The sequence below is a fragment of the Trachemys scripta genome, chromosome 14, assembly GCF_013100865.1.
Source record: "Trachemys scripta elegans isolate TJP31775 chromosome 14, CAS_Tse_1.0, whole genome shotgun sequence".
In the NCBI taxonomy this organism is placed as follows: Eukaryota; Metazoa; Chordata; order Testudines; family Emydidae; genus Trachemys; species Trachemys scripta.
The window spans coordinates 34,487,730-34,504,378 of NC_048311.1; the positions used below are offsets into that span (position 1 = coordinate 34,487,730).

Here is a 16,649-nt window from a genome sequence, read left to right on the forward strand (position 1 = left end):
TTCCAGATACGCCAACTCTCGTGAATGAATTGCGAGAGTTGCTATTTCTGTGTGAAATTAAGTCTCACTCATCATAGAACTCTCAACTTTCAGGATTTTTCCCCCCAGCCATGGCACATTCTTAAAATGTGTTTCCAGTCAAACAGGAGCCGCCCCCCCCCCCCAACAGAGGAGTGTGTTTTCTCCACTAGACACTTGGGCAGTTACTTCCAAAGTATTTTGAAGGACAATTGAAATTTCTTTACATATCTGATAAACAAAGCTATCAAGATAGAGAAACTTCATGTGAGATGTAAAGAAGGGGGAGGACCAGCCCTCAAATAAGCAATTGAATCAACTGGAAGAAAAAAAATCCCAACATTGGAGAGCTCTAAAAGTGAGGCTTAATTTTACTTAGAAATCCTGTCAGCCATCCCCCACCCCACTCCAGGCACAGCCAGGGCTCCGGCTGTCAGTCCTGGGTGGCTGCTTCCCTGCCTGCCTGGGAAGTGAGAGAGGGACCCCATTGCAGTCCCCCAAGACCTGGGGAGGGTGAAGAACCCTAAGGAGCAGAGGTGAGACTGGAGGTTGCAGGGGGGGGGCTGCAGGGAGGAGAGTGAGCGCTGATAAGGGGGTCTCTATTGATGGTGGGTTCTGAGCAGATACGGTGAGTGCTGGGAGGGTGAACTGAGGGCGGTGGGGGTCGATGGGGGCAATGGGGCTGAACTGATGGGGAGTTGAATTGGGGGGGTTGGGGAGGACAGAACTGAAGGGGGGTTGGGGGACAGGATTAATTGCTAGGCAGGAGAGGGGTGGATGGGGGGGTGAGAGCTCCTGCAGCAGGGTTCAAAATCACCTTACCCAGTACATGTGGGCGAGTGGGGAACACAATTGTCACATGCACACACCTGGGCATGGGAACGGGGAGTTCAGACATCAACTTACCTAAAAACACACAGTCACCTTTGTTTAAAATGTCATGATTTGGGGGCGGAGGGGTCCACCTCATGATTTTTGAAGTTGGCAACACTGTATTTCTGTCCATCCAGCACTGCCCACTGCTGCATGGAACCAGATTTTGCTCAGGTTTTTGGGTAACTGGCTGCTCGCGGCTGTAGACAATGGCTAGTGTTTCCGGGTATGTCTGTAGGGTGCTCGATGCACTGGCACAAAGCTGTTGAGCTCTGCTCCCTGCCTGTGGGTCAGGTGGGGTCGCTGTGCTTGTGGCTGTGGGTTCCTCAGGATGACTGGCCTGGACCAGACTGCTGTGATCTCTCTGCTTTATTCCTGCAGAACGAGCCCAACCTTCCTCCGGAGAAGCGGAAAAATAAAAGGTAAAGGCAGGAGTTGTTTCTTCCAGCATTTATGGAAACCACCTGAAATCCTCCCCTATGTTCTGGGAGCAGCCCCTGATCCCCTTCTCCCCATCTTCCCATGGGGCAGGGTGCCCCCAAAGCCCCTTTGGATTCCCACAGACACAGCCTTTAGCATAGGGAAATGCAGCAGCAGCTGTGAGGTGGCTCCCACCACAGGGCCAGCTGAGAAGCTCTTCCTTTAGCCACTCCACAGCCCCCACTAGGCTCGCCATGCCCAGAGACAACTCGTACCTACTGATACTGGGGGGCATGGGCGGCGAGTGAACCCCGGGGTTGGGGAGGCTAGTCCCTGGCCGGCCCCACCCCTCCCACCCCCCTTCCCCTGCTGGAGCCCAGAGCTGCCCCCCTCCCCGTGGCTGCCAGCCCTCCTCTCCTCCCCCCAGCCCCGGCGTGCCAGGCGTGCAGCCCCCCGAGTGCCAGGCGGTGCAGCCCCCCAGCCCCGGCGTGCCAGGCGTGCAGCCCCCCGGCCTGCCCGGCGTGCAGCCCCCCAGCCCCGGCGTGCCAGGCGTGCAGCCCCCCAGCCCCAGCGTGCCAGGCGTGCAGCCCCCCGAGTGCCAGGCGGTGCAGCCCCAGCCACTGCAAGTCCTGGCCACAGTCTGTTGGCAGCCGCCCTAGCCCCAGCCCCAGCCCCAGCCCCAGCCGGCTTCCTGGGAAAAGAGCAGCCTGCCTGGGCTGGGGCCAAGGGGGAAGGGCCAGCAGCAGGGGCCTCGGGGCAGAGCGTGGGCGAGGCCACGCCGGGCTGTCAGAGGAGGCACAACCTCACCCAGCCTACGATATGGGCTGCCCATGCTGGGGGGGCACAGGACCACCCCACGTGTTGCCTTGGGGAGGAACCTTTCCACCCCACCTCCCTGGGCCAGAGCAGCCAGTCCTGCCGGCTCCTGGGGAGGCTGGCACAGGAAGCACGGCCCCGCTGGGGGAGATCACAGCACCACGGTCTTATGGGACATTCCTATCGATGCTTCCCCTCTCCCCAGCAAGCCCCACTCCTCTCCCAGCTGTCAGATCCTCAGGAAATGCCTCAACTCCTCCCCTCTCAGCTCCCACCCTCCACCTGCTCCTAGGTCCATGTGCTCCAACCTGTAGGACACTTGGCCATAAGAGAGAGTGGTGCTAGCACAGCCCAGGTCAGAGTCCCAGCTGGTGTCATCTGTCAGGCTCCACTGAAGTCAGTGCGATGAGGAGTGACACTAGCTGAGGGAGGAGCTGCCCCCCGAGTCACTTTGTTACCCTTCCCTCCCATGTGCTTGTTTGCGTCACCCCCTTGCCTTGTCCGTTGTGGGCCGGGGCCATCACTTACCACTGCACCCAGAATCCGGCACAGCGGAGTCTGTGGCTGCTACTGCAATAGAAATGATCATAACAGTAAATATGACAAATTCAAGATGCTTTTGGTTGGGTTCCGATATCAAATGTATCTTTGCCCCGGGACTCGCCAGCCCCCCACCTCTGCGCCTGAGACCCCCCCACCCCATCCCCACATGTGGACTGGACCCTCTCATGTCCTCAGCAACCCTCTTCATATAGCTGGACAGCATAACTCCCACCCATCCACCCGCTACAGGAACAGGGCGGGCGCTCTGCTGTCCTGCAGTGAGCCGGGCGTGATGGTAAGAGGCAGAGTTAAGGCTGCTGACGTTTGTTTGCTCCAGAACGTTGCCTGGCTGAAAGGGCGACGAGGACGGCTCTAGAGAGAGGGACCTGGGGCAGAGAAGGTCCTGGAGGGAAACACTAGGAACAGCCAAGGCTAGGGAGTCCAGGCTGAGGGGTTTTGTTGTTGAATTGCCAAGAAATCTGACCCCAGCCAGGGATGAGCTGGGCACTCACCCAGAGGGAGCATGGGGCAAGGACTCCACCGGCTCATGGGGGTTGGGAGGAGTTAAGCTCCACAGGGAGGGGTTGTTGCCTCTAGCCATAGCCCCTCTTTGTTTAGCAAGGAATGCCTTGCCTGCCAGAGACCCCAGGACCCCGTGCTTTTCTGGTACCTTGCAGAATAGTCCAGCGAAACGAGACATTAAGAAGCAATTTAGTGAAGAGCGGGCTTCAGTTCATTGACAGATTTGTGGAGTTGCTGAAGGAAACGAAGGATGCACCCAAGGACACCCAAAAGAAATACCTGCAGAAGGTGAGCACTTGCCACCTAGCGCTGCTCCCTGCAGCCGGCAATCCCACCTCTGGCTTTTCACCGCCTCCTGCTTGATTGGTGGGGAGTGGGGGACGTGGAAAGGAGAGGAGCAGGAGCTGCCTCAGGGACGGATTTGCCAGGCCCCTGAAGAGGAATGTGCAGGGGCGAGAAGAACAAGGAGACCCGTGGTGTGTTGGTGTTTGGCGGGGAGTCATAGAAATGTGCGGCAGGAAGGGAGGGACATTGAAAAGTCTTCAAGTGCAGCCCCCTGCCTTGAGGCAGAACCAGAGAAGTTTGTCCAACCTGTTCTTAAAAACCTCCAATCACAGGGATTCCCCAGCCTCCCTTGGAACCTGTTCCAGGGTTTAACTCCCCTTAGCCGTAGAAAGTTTGTCCTAATATCTAACCCAAATTGTCCCTTGCATGGAGAACAATTGATCACGTCCTTTTTATAACAGCACTTACGGTATTTGAAGACTTATCTGTTCCTCCTCCCTCCCCTTCTTTTCTCAAGACTAAACAGGCCCAGTTTTGTAACCTTTCCTCACAGGTTTTCTAAACAGTACTTCCTGTTTTGTAATTGTGCATTTGATTTTTCCTTCCCGAGTGTAGTACTTTGACATTATTGAATTTCATCTTGATTTCAGACCAATTCTCTAATCTGACAAGGTCATTTTGAATTCTAATCCTGTCCCCCAAAGTGTTTGCAACCCTCCCAGCTTGGTGTCATCTGCACATTATATAAGGATACTCTGCACCAGGAGTCATCAATTCGTTTTTGTCAAGGTCCAAATTTCTTGGTCAAGGTATAGGCATGGTCCAGACTCCAGAGAAAATAATACAAAAATAATAAAAATAATGATAGTAAATACATAAAAAAGATGTCTCAGTCTGTTTAAAAGTGTCTCGTGGTCTGGATTTGGCCCGTGTTCTGCCTATTGCCTACCCTTGTTCCACACCATTATCCAAACCATCAATTAAAATGTTCAGTAGTACCAGACCCAGGACAGATCCCAGTGGGCCCCCACTAGCTAGGCCCTCCCAGTTTGACAATGAAACATTGATAACGACTCTGAGTATAGTCTTTCAACCAGTTAGGTACCCACCTTATAGCAATTTATTCTAGACTATATTTCTCTGGTTTGCTGATAAGAATGTCATGTGGGACCGTGTCAAAAGCCTTACTAAAATCAAGATATAGCATACCTACCACTTTCCCTCATCTACTAGGCCAGTAACCTGTCAAAGAAGAAAATTAAGTTGATTTGTCGTGATCCATGGCTGGAGCCTGATCCCCCACATTTGGGGAGGCTGGGCATGCCTAGTTTGTGGCCATGCCCCTACTTGGCATCCTCCCCCCTGAGGCCCCGCCCATGCTCCATCCCTGTTCTACCCCAGACCCTGCTCCAGCTAGCCCTCCTCCACCAAGGCTCCCCCCTGCTACTCGCACCTCTCTGCCTCCTACCCTGAAGCCTTTTTGCCCTCTCCCAAGCCGCAGGGAATGGGGGGGCGCCTGGCCCTGGGAAGCCGTGACGGGGGTGCATAGCCCTGACTGCAGTATCTGGCAGAAGCCACGGGGCAGGGGCACATGGCCCCGGATGCAGCCCCCCCACTGCAAGCTGTGGGGCAGGGATGCACGGCCCCGGCTCCAGCCCCCACTGCAAGCTGGGGCTGGAACCTGGACTTCTATCATATCCCCCTGTAGTTGTTTCTTTTCCAAACTGAACAGTCCCGGTCTCATTAATCTCTCCTCATACGGAAGCTGTTCCATACCCCTCATCATTTTTGTTGCCCTTTTCTGTATCTTTTTCAATTCCAATAGATCTTTTTTGAGATGGGGCGACCAGATCTACCTGCAGTATACAAGATGCGCGGATACCATGGATTTATAAAGAGGCAATATGCTATTTTCTGTCTTATTATCTAGCCCTTTCCTAATGATTCCCAACTTTCTGTTCGCTTTTTTGTTCCTTGGTCAGGAGCAAGTCTAAAGTGGCTGTCCCTGGTTACTGTCTCCTCTTTCTGAAACAAAAAGCTGTGCTCAGGACAGTCCGAGAACTTACTGGACATTTTGCGTTCTGAGAATGGGACCAGGTGGCTGTGCTTGGAGTGGCGAGGGGCCTAGGCAGCACAGTAGTGCATGCAGGAGAGCAGCGAGAACCAGATGGACAGGCAAGATGGAATGGACATTGCATTAGTATCAGATACATCCATCCTTTCCTGCTGTTACTTTTACATGTGAGCCATGGCTGGAGAGACCATGGGGACATTATGGGATCATGACTGGGAGGGGAGGTGGGCTGGTGGGTCACCAAAGGGAGGAGCATGCGTCCACCAGAATTCTGTTCCAGAGTCCATCTCTGCTTTTTACCAGATGCTGCACGCGATATTCTTCTTCGGACGAATACATAAAACTCCCATAGAGCCCAGAGAGTTTTTACCTGAGCCTTATCAAGATGCATTCAGACGTCTCTACCCAGCCCCATTTGAGCAGTGTACAACGCACCTTCCCACCAAAACACCTTACTCCATCCTTCTTGATTACGTACGTATTCTCTGTGTGTCCTGAGTTTGTGCTAGTCGCCTGAGATACAGGGCAGGGCCTCAGCTGGTGTCCTTAGCACAGCTCCATTGAAATCAGTGAAGCAGATGGGAGCCAGGCCTTGACTTCAGTCTGAAGCAGTGGCTGTGAGAGGAGAGTGACTGAATGAGGATGGGTATGGACCTGAACAGCCTGGTTCCAAGGGCAAGTTCATGAGCATATTGGCACGAGGGGACTGGACAGACTGGCTCAGATCCGTTGTCTCCGATTGGGGCCAGCACGAGCCAGAACCCCCAGAATGGACAATTAAAGAATTGCCTGACCCCAAGCAGAAGTTCTCTCCTGACCTCTAGCAGCTCATGGCTGTTTGCATGCTGAAGCAGGAGTGTTACTATATAGGAATGTGATTCCTAGCTAATGTAACGTGGGGGTTCATTATCGATATCTTTGACTCCTACTAACCTCCTGGCCTCAGTGAGATCCTGTGGCAGTAAGTTCCACAGGCTAATTATACGATGTGTAAAGGTTTCCTTTTGTTAGTTTGCTTTTTACTGCTTTTCATGCCATTGTCATCACCGTCTGCCATTGTGTTACCAGTCCCCTGTCTGGGTTAGGTCCCTCGGAAACTCTTCAGTCTTCAATAACTGAAAAGTTCTGGCTCCTCTGCAAATGCTGCCCCCTCATTGCTCACCCCCTTTTCTGGATCAATCAGTATAACGAACAGCACCAATACGACGCTTGAATCTGGGGCCCTGCTGATGGGGTGAAAGTTGGTTTATTCCTACTGCTTTACAGAACTACTAACTGTGGTATGTAACTTAGTATTTAAATCAGCTTCTGTGCCAGATGACTGGAGGATAGTTAATGTAACACCAATGTTTTAAAAAGGCTCCAGAGGTGATCCCGGCAATTACAGGCCGTAAGCCTAACTCCAGTACCAGGCAAATTGAGGGCTTGTCTTCACTAACGCGCTAAAACAGCACCGCTGTCATCAGTGCACAGCACCGATTTAGCAGGTCTGGCGAAGACGCGCTAAGTCGATAGGAGAGCACGCTCCCTGTGACTGCTCTACTCCATCTCCAGGGCCGGCACCAGGCAACCAAGCAACCAAGCATGTGCTTGGGGCAGCACCTGGTCAGGGGCGGCCAGTCTTGGGGTGGCGGGGGGCAACGTGGCGTGGCGCTCGGCGGGGGGCGTGGCGCTCCGCGGGGGTGTTTGGCAGCGTGGCGCTCGGCGGGCGGCGAGGGGTGTTCGGCAGCGTGGCGGGGGACGGGCTGTTCGGCAACGCTCGGCGGGGGGGTTCAGCAGCGCGGCAGGGGGGCGGGGGCTGTTCGGCGGCACGGCGCTCGGCGGGGGGTGTTCGGCGTCACTCTGGGAGGGGGTTCAGCAGCACGGCGGGGGGGTGGGAGGGTGTTCGGCAGCGCAGCAGAGGGCGGCGGTTGTTTGGCAGCGCTCGGCGGGGTGGGGTTCGGCGGTGCGGCACTCGGTGGAGGGGTGTTACGGCGGGGTGGCGCTTTTTTTTGCTGCTTGGGGCAGCAAAAAAGTTAGAGACGGCCCTGTCTGTCTCAACGGGAGGCGGGAGTTACATCGACTTACGTTACTAAACTTATGTAACTTAACTAGTGTAATTTATATTGACTTTCAGTGGCAGTGTAGACCAGCCCTGAGACTACAGTAAAGAACAGAATTATCAGACACATAGATGAACACAATATGTTGGGGAAGAGTCAATGTGTTTTTTTGTAAAGGGAAATCATGCCTCACCCATCTACTAGAATTATTTGAGGGGGTCAACAAGCATATGGACAAGGGGGATCCAGTGGATATAGTGTACTTAGATTTTCAGAAAGCTTTTGACAAGGTCCCTCACCAAAGGCTCTTAAGCAAAGTAAGCAGTCATGGGATAAGAGTGAAGGTCCTTTTATGGATCAGTAACTGGTTAAAAGATAGGAAACAAAGGGTAGGAATAAATGGTCAGTTTTCAGAATGGAGAGAGGTAAATAGGAGTATTCCCTAGGGGGTCTGTACTGGGACCAGTGCTGTTCAACATATTCATAAATGATCCAGAAAAAGGGGTAAACAGCGAGGTTGCAAAATTGCAGATGATACAAAACTACTCAAGTTAAGTCCAAAGCTGACTGCAAAGAGTTACAAAGAGATCTCATAAAATTGGGTGACTGGGGAACAAAATGGCAGATGAAATTCAATGTTGATAAATGCAAAGTAATGCACATTGGAAAACATAATTCCAACTATACATATAAAATAATGGGGTCTAAATTCGCTGTTACCACTCAAGAAAGATCTTGGAGTAATTTTAGATAGTTCTCTGAAAACATCCACTCAATGTGCAGTGGCAGTCAAAAAAGCTAACAGGATGTTAGGAATCATTAAAAAAGGGATAGAGAATAAGACGGAGACTATCTTATTGCCCTTATATAAATCCATGGTATGCCCACATCTTGAATACTGTGTACAGATGTGGTCTCCTTATCTCAAAAAAGATATACTGGCACTAGAAAAGGTTCAGAGAAGGGCAACTAAAATGATTAGGGTTTTGGAACAGGTCCCATAGGAGGAGAGATTAATGAGGCTAGGACTTTTCAACTTGGAAAAGAGGAGACTAAGGGGGGATATGATAGAGGTAAATAAAATCATGAGTGGTGTGAAGAAAGTGAATAAGGAAAAGTTATTTACTTGTTCCCAACATATAAGAACTAGGGGCCACCAAATGAAATTAATGGGCAGCAGGTTTAAAACAAATAAAAGGAAGTTCTTCTTCACACAGCGCACAGTCAACCTGTGGAACTTCTTGCCTGAGGAGGTTGTGAAGGTTAGGACTGTAACAGGGTTTAAAAGAGAGCTGGATAAATTCATGGAGGTTAAGTCCATGAATGGCTATTAGCCAGGATGGGTAAGGAAGGGTGTCCTTAGCCTCTGTTTGTCAGAAGGTGGAGATGGATGGCAGAGGAGAGATCACTTGATCATTACCTGTTAGGTTCACTCCCTCTGGGGCACCTGGCATTGGCCACTGTCGGTAGACAGGATACTGGGCTAGATGGACCTTTGGTCTGACCCTGTATGGCCGTTCCTATGTTCTTATGTGTTCTTCTTATGATGTTCCTAGCCTCTGTTTGCCAGAAGCTGGGAATGGGCGACAGGGGATGGCTCACTTGGTGATTCCCTGTTCTGTTCATTCCCTCTGGGGCACCTGGCATTGGCCACTGTTAGGGTACTGTCACGATAGAGACAGGACACTGAGATAGATTGCCCATTGGTCTGATCCAGTCTGGCCACTCTTATGTTCTTAGGTTTCTGTTTTGTAGCCAAGCTGTGCCCCAAGTCAGCAGTTTCCCTCTTGCCCTTATGACTACATCGTGTCTTTAAATGGCTCCTATGAGGGACTTTGTCACAGACTTCTTGAGAGTTCCCATCGTTATAGTGACCAACTGCTGTTTAACTACTCTGTGCCTGACACAGGCGCAACATTCTGGTTTTCAAGAGGTGCTAATCTGTCCTGCTACTCTGGGCGTTTTCTTCTGCTGAAGAATGTCGTCGTCCCTTGGGGAGTGGAACATGGAGCGAATACCGGATGCAGAGTCTTAGTGACTAATGATGTATGTTCCCAGGTGACAGAAGTGAAACGTTTCACTACCCCCGAGGAGCTAATGAGCTTTCTGCACAGCTTTAATGCGCAACTGTGGAATCAATCACCGGAGGAGGGACCTCATGCGCTGGATGCCACTAAGTTCACCTTTACAGCCTCAGTTATCGCTTGCTGCTTCTACGATGGTCCCCAGGGTGGCGCTGACTTCCACCACTTCTATGGCGCTTCCCTCTCATGTAAGGGGCGCCATGAAAGATGCATCATGATTGCGTTGTCCTCTGTAAAAACATGGCATAAGGCTGTGGCCTATGCAGTGCAACATAAGGGTGATGGTCCGGCCATCACTTTCCCTGAGGGGGTGTGGAGCCAGGCCTTTCAGTTTAGTGTTAAAGAACAAAAATATCAGGAGAAGTCACCCTGTGAGAAGTGTCAGCAATTGTTTAGGAACGTGAACTTTCAGCCCCCTCCCATTGCCCCCCCAAACGGGGGCCCGTGGCAGTATGGGAACTGCGCTGAGGTGGAGTCCTTGAGCAAACTCCTGCTGGGGACCAGAGTGGTGGAGGAGGGAGTTCGGTCAACAAGCACACCCCCTCTAAACTATGAAGCCATAGAGAGGGACTTCACAGGTGAAATCGAGGCAAAAGTTAAAGCAAAGCTTATTCAGAAGCTGGGGTCAAGACAGTTCAAGGCCAAGCCATTACAGTTTTTCAGTCTCCAGTGACTGAGCGTGGCAGCGATGGGGGAGTCAGGCTGGCATTCTGTGCAGCTCCGGCACCCTCCTGATCGGGGGCTGTTGCAGGGGTCACAGGTTCTCTGGTTCTACCTCCCCCTCCAACACAGCCCACAGCAGCAGAGACTGCCCAGAGTGCATATGCTATGGGGACCCCCCCAGCCCTGCCCCTCCCTTGTACAGGGTCTGTGTGCTGGAGGGAGCATGCCCCCAGAGTCTAACTGGATAAGGACTGTGGTAGAGGGGGGCAAACAGCTCGTGTGTCTCTGAAGCTGTTTGATTGGTAATTCAGCCTACGCCACCTCCTGACCCTCAAGGAGAAAAGAGAAACAAAGGAGACTTGCTACGGCTTTGATGCAGCCCCTGGTCCAGGCTCTCCACTGAGACCCCAGTGACTAGCCTATCGCACCAACACTGGAGGCTGCGCTGTCTTTGGAGCCTGTCAGTGTTTGTGGGAGGCTCCATTTAGAACTAGTCCCTTCCTGCAATAGAGCTGCAGTCTTGGGCCCCATCTAATCCATCCCCCAGCCAGGGACCAATACACGATTGCTTCTTACTGCACATTCGCTGGTGCTACAGCCAGCCCTTCGCTTGGGGGCTATTCCACAGCCTGAGCCATCTCCCTGGCAAGAAGCTTTCTCCCAACTTTTCCTTTTCTTAATATCATCAGCTCCTTCCCCGCTGTTATTCTGCATGGGTCCCCTGGGAACAATTCCGCTCCCTCTCATCTGCTCACACCCTTCAGACATTTAGCTGGTGATGCTGCTTCCCACCTAGTCTAACACTCACAGCTCTGACTTGGCCAGCGGCATTCTGGGGATACCGTAGCGAACAGAGCCATGGGGGACAGCTTCAGAGTTCAGAGACGGTCAGTGACAGACACCCAGCTGTGAATTCCTCATTACCAGAAACGGTCATGAGCTGGAGTGGGACTTCTTCTCTTTTCACAAACTGTCCCTTGGGATGGCTGCAGAGTGTCCAAGCCCCACCTCCCTGGACAAGGATCACCAAGTATAGTACACCCTCACTATAACGCCCTTCACAATAGCACACCTGGTCCCTGGATCCCACCTCCAGCCCCGCCCGGGGGGCAGAGCGCTCCACCTGCCCCATGGTCACGGCCGGCCAGATTGCGCCTCTGGCCCCAGGGCCCCAGCTGCGGTTCCGGGACCACAGGAGCTCTCAGCTCTGCTGCAGGGCTTGAGGTGTCAGCCCCTCCCAGCAGGGCTCTTTCCCTATAACAAACCCCTAGCTACAATGACCAAATGGCTTGGATTCCCAGGGGTTCCTTAGAGCGAGGGCATACTGTATGCTCCCACTTAAGACCAGACTCTTCCTCCTCACTTGGTGGAAGATGCTTCCCCTCACACAGAAATAGACCTCGTGTGTCGGGACTACAGCCTGCTGTACTGGAAATGCAGGTGGTGGGCATGAAGGTGGCTTTACATTAGACTGTAAACGCTTCTGCTGAGGGACCTGTTCTTCCTAGCTGTTCGTACAGCCCCCAGCACAGGGCGGCCCTTAGGTGCTAATGCAATGCAAACAGTACAAGTTTGGTCTGTTGGATATGGGTTTGGAGTCCTGGGCAGATTGACTGTTTTTGCTGTATGTAAATAAACTCACCTGATTTTACTTGAAGTTTTGGGGCAGGGACCTGTGCATCTGGGAAGCCCCTCACACACCTTCTGGGGCATTATAATAACAGTTTTGTATATGGCTAAGAAGCCTAAAGTGGCCTGCCCTCAGAAGACATGGCATTAAATCAGACGGAGAAGGGAACTACGCCCTGCTCTTTAATAAACTGATAGCAATGTTTAATTACCAACAAACCCCTCCACAGAGCTCCTGCCTGCAGATGGGCTCCAGTGGGCAGGCCCATTACCTCCTAGCCTAGGAGCAGCAGAGGGCCAGCAGTCAAAGCGGAAAGGGTGGGGCGGGGCACTCCATCAGCAAGGCTGCCAAGGACAGGGGAGTCACGGGGCAAAGGTACCCTAGTAAACACGAGGCTGTGGTCTCTGCACATCCCCGCCCCCCAGCAGTAAGTTCCTCCTGCCCCGGGGGCAAGCAGGCTGACCGACAGTCTGGAACGAATGGGAGAAAGTCCTGAGTTCACAGTTTACTTTGCAATTCAAGGTACCAAAAGTCTGAGGCAGCTCCACTGCTCCCACCAACCTGCTGGGGGCACACTCAGTCCTGCTGCTCCCCCCCCTCCCCCCGCTCTCATTCCCAGGTGGAGGGCTGATGAGACTGCTGCTCAGCCACCTCTACCGCTCCTGGATCCTAGTCTTGGTGACAGAGTCGGTGTGAGCTGCCTGGAGTCGGAGTCAGAGTCAGCCCCCGTCAGCTGGCAGGAAACACCAAAGCTGGACACAGCAAATTCAACTGGGCTCCTTGAGGGTGGAGCGAAGCCATTGCAGCACATCGGGCAGCCCGGTGCCATCACGGGCGCTGGTCTCCACCACAGTGATGGGCTGGTTAGCACAGGAAATGATATCTTGAATCCGGAACAGCGATTTCATCTCCACCAGGGACATGTAGCAGGGCAGGTCGCTGGAGCCACAATCGGGGATAGGAAGAAAGGGAGAGAGAGAGATTGTGCTAAACCATCAGTGACCCAACTTAGAGCAATTGGAATTTGCAATTTCTGTTGAGTGATCCCTGCGAGGGGCTGCACAGGGTGACTGGCCTTTTAGAGAGAATTAGGGCCAATTTACCCACAACTAAGGCTGGTCCACCAGCCTTGGGGTTAACTGATTGCCCATGTGGTTGATTAGTCCTCAATTAGGGATGCACCTGACTGTAATAAAATAGCCAGAACTCAGTAAAGAAGGGAACCCAGCAAGGTGATCAGGGGGCCTCCTGGTCAGAGGAGACCCCCGGCAAGAAACAAGGGAAGCATTTCCGATACAATCATGGGAAAATGGATGAGAGCCGAATCCCAGCTCTGGGGAGTAGAACTGGCTGAGATCTTTATGCTATGTTAGCCAAGGGATTGGTGAGGGTACTGCCCAGCTCTGGGGAGCACTGGGAAGGCCGTGAAGTGGTATTTTATGTTAAGGGCAGAAGGACTGGTGAGAACAGTACTCCAGATCTGGGGAGGAGAGCTGCGGGGAGGGGTGTTCTGAACAAGGAAGATACAGAGACCATGTAAGAGGAATCTCCAACTCTGGAGCTAGAAGTGGGACCCAGGACCTGAGTGGAAGCTCTTTCCTTGTTTGGGATTTGTCCTGTTAATTAAAGGAATATTCTTCAGTGCAAGCTTGTTTGGACTTGGTTACAAAGACAGGTTGGGAAAACTGAAGCAGCACCTCTAGTGCTGCAGCTGGTTGCTATGGGATGACAGAGGGCCCTCAGTGGGACCAGATGAAATGGGTAATCTGAAACGGGTAGAGTATTCCCCCAGCCTACCTGCCTCTCAGGGACTTATCTGGCTGCAGATGACAATATAGGCAAAAAGTGACTGCACCAGGAGTCCCAGATTTCCTCCCTTTGCCCTCCCCCATGGAGACTGATCACTTTCAGCCTGGAGGAATCCTTGCCTTACATCTTATTGAACAGGATCAGGACGGATGCCGAGGCAAGCTGCTCTGCGGAGAGGAGCGACAGGAGCTGGACGCAGGATGAAGAGATCTGGGTGGGGTTAGCCGCATCAATCATGAACTGGGAAGAAGCAGAGTGAAAGATCCAGGTGGGGAATTAATTAAAATGTAAGGTAGTCGCTTGGGAGATGCGGGTTACCCCACAGACCAGCTCCAGAACAGGGAGTGGGAGGAGATTAAAACACAAGGGAAACGAAGTGAGAGGCCCTGGTGTAGAGTTCTGGGGGCCCTTCCCTGGATTTGTAGCCCCACTCCACAGGCCACTTGATGATGATGTGCCCCCCCAGCCATGCCTATAAACACACAGGGCCCCAGTTGCTCAGGAGTAGCACAGCTCGAGATGACGGCGTCACCCTGCTGTAAAATGGGTGAGTGAGATTAGAATCAAGCCCACAAGGTGATCCAGAGGGATCTCACGAGCCCTGAGTGGTAAGTTGCAGGGAGAAGTTGAGGCATGAAAAATGGAAGGCCAGTGAAGAGTCTGGCCCTGAGGTGAGGTGTTCCCTCACTCCATGGCCAGTTCCACTCATTCGAGGGCTTTGGGCAGGGACAGTAGGACCTGTGCTACTGTGGAAGGGTTAGAGTTTTCAATAAGTGTCAGTAAATGTTGATTTCACTACACACAAATGGGTGAAAAATTATTTCCATTGACAAGTCAAATTTACAGATAGGCAAAGTAAGAAAAATGTTGCTTGAGAATGTGAGAGACTCAGAGAATTGTCTGACACCCCCTCCCATTTTCTGCAACTGTGAAAATTTAAATCAATAAAAATTTGAAAAAATACTTAAAAATAAACAGTGATTATTTGCTGAAATTATTTAAAAAAAAAAATCTATTTCTGCCAGGCCTAATTATGTCTAAACACCAGTGATTTCCCCTTGAGTGAGCATTACAATGCAAATAACTTTACACAGTGACAAGAGGCAGCGTGGTCTGAGCGTGGCCAGGACTCCTGGGTTCTATTTCATTCTGCCATTGACTTGCTGTGGGGTCTTGGAAAAGTCACTTCCTCTCTCTCTCTGCCTCTGCCTATCCAGCTGTACAATGGGATGTATCTCCCTCTCCAAGAGGGAGCTGTTACCATTACTCAGACATGGTGGGTCAGTCGGCCCTCCACATGCAGTGCAAGGCAGTTCCAATGTAGCCTGAGCCAATGGATTGTTGGGTTAGATGTTGATGGGCCAGGAAAAGGTCACATTCAGAATCTAGACCCAAGGGATGTGCACTCACCAGGACAGCGCTGCAGTCTCCATAGTAACTAGGCCAGATAGGGCCCATGCAGCCCCCTAACTCCCGAATCGTGATCTTCTTCTGGATCAGAAGGTCAGTTAGATTTGTACCCACCTGCAAGGTTAGAAGACAACACCAGCCAGAGTCAGTCTCTGTAGAGACGTTTGTGTTCCTCACAACCGAGTCCATCTCCTGTTAGTACATCATGGAGCTGCTGGTTAAAAAAGTGACCCTTTGGGGCCTGTCTACGCTGCGAAAGAGCACCACTACGTGAGGGCAGCAGTGCTGCCCATGATACTGTTCTATTCATAAGGGAGAACCTGCAAAAGCAAGAGGATTGGATTGGATTACTAAGGCTGCAGTAAATCAAAGAAGAGGGGCAGCTATGGGAAGAAACTTCCCAGCAGCAGTTCAGTCAGCAGTCACCTGCAGGGCCCCCCTCACACCATTCAGGGTTTAAGCAGGTGTCACATAGGGATGGGATTCCCTGGGACTGACCAAGTGGAGCAACATTGGCTGAACTGGTATCAGAAGGTTTCTGCTGATGTCTTCTGACACGTGCAGGTTCCTCAGGGGCGGCCTTTTGTTCTGTGTAGCCGCTAGCCAGGCTGAGTCTCCCTGGCTCTGTTAACACCTTACTAACACAAATGCAACAGAATCCTGGCCCCGCTGCCTCACACTGACCCACCCACCCAGAGCGCAGCAGCCTGGCCCCCCCTCGCAAGGTTGATCTACAACTAGCTGAGTGATGCTGGACAGAAGTCCTGGTCTCGACTGAGCACTCAGACATGGCCACATCGGGCCAGCAAACGGCACCGAACACGCGGACGCTGTGAAATGCAGACAGGCCCAGCGAGCCAGAGCGCTGCCCTGGCCATACCGTGGGCAGTGTGGGGGGAGGCTCCCCAAGCTCTCGGGACCCATCCTTGGAGCACAGCTGTGCAGGAAGCTGTCAAGGAGCATGGGGGGAAGGAAGATCATCACCCAGACACGGCTTCACCCAGGCACCCGGGGGCTGGAGCTTGGAGCGCTGCCCCCGCCCCTCCCCGGCTTGTGGGGGTTTCCATGGATACGGGGTTACAGTCTGGTTCAATGGCTCTCAGCCCCCCCATTGCTCCAGCACCTGCCTGGGGGACCCCACAGCGCCGGCCGGAGACTAGAGCCGGGCATCGCCGTCCCGTCCCGGGAACGGGCACCCCCCGGGAACAGGCTGCCTCTGCCTCCTCGGGGCACCCCCTCGGGCACCCCCCCCCCCCTCCCCGGGCCCCCCCCACCCAGCCCCCTCCCCTACTCTGGGCACCCCCTCGGGCACCCCATTCCCCCTCCCCGGGCACCTCCCACCCAGCCCCCTCCCCCGCTCCGGGCACCCCCCCGGGAACAGGCTGCCTCTGTGCCCTCTGGGCACCCCCTCGGGTACCCCATTCCCCCTCCCCGGGCACCCCCCACCCAGCCCCCTCCCC

General features: G+C 53.0%; 2 protein-coding genes across 4 annotated transcripts; one reads left to right on the forward strand and one right to left on the reverse strand.

The window, feature by feature from the left end:
- Positions 1-803: 803 nt before the first annotated feature.
- Positions 804-12,118, forward strand: LOC117887690. 3 transcript variants are annotated; one of them, XM_034790380.1, is made up of 4 exons: positions 804-1,313; positions 3,348-3,480; positions 4,128-6,025; positions 9,652-12,118. In XM_034790380.1, exons 3-4 carry the CDS (start codon positions 5,726-5,728, stop codon positions 10,348-10,350), a joined length of 999 nt encoding a protein of 332 aa, XP_034646271.1. In that variant the 5' UTR covers positions 804-1,313; positions 3,348-3,480; positions 4,128-5,725; the 3' UTR covers positions 10,351-12,118. The 3 variants fall into 3 exon arrangements, with proteins under 3 accessions (XP_034646271.1, XP_034646272.1, XP_034646269.1); XM_034790381.1 differs by having other exon boundaries at positions 5,460-6,025; XM_034790378.1 differs by having other exon boundaries at positions 5,855-6,025.
- Positions 12,119-12,156: 38 nt separating this feature from the next.
- Positions 12,157-16,126, reverse strand: ARL16 (ADP ribosylation factor like GTPase 16; the record flags this gene model as incomplete). Its single annotated transcript, XM_034790382.1, is given in 4 exon segments — positions 12,157-12,909; positions 13,904-14,019; positions 15,190-15,303; positions 16,070-16,126. Coding segments are annotated over 4 exon segments (459 nt in total), but the record flags the coding sequence as incomplete, so codon positions are not given.
- Positions 16,127-16,649: the final 523 nt, after the last annotated feature.

What these genes read in the sequence shown, in the direction of transcription:
- LOC117887690 (XM_034790378.1), top strand. Translation starts at nt 1,120, where the DNA reads ATGTCTGTAGGGTGCTCGATGCACTGGCACAAAGCTGTTGAGCTCTGC. An exon ending in GAGAAGCGGAAAAATAAAAG is followed by an intron (nt 1,314 to 3,347) that starts GTAAAGGCAGGA and finishes GGTACCTTGCAG; the next exon opens with AATAGTCCAGCGAAACGAGA. An exon ending in ACTCCATCCTTCTTGATTAC is followed by an intron (nt 6,026 to 9,651) that starts GTACGTATTCTC and finishes GTATGTTCCCAG; the next exon opens with GTGACAGAAGTGAAACGTTT.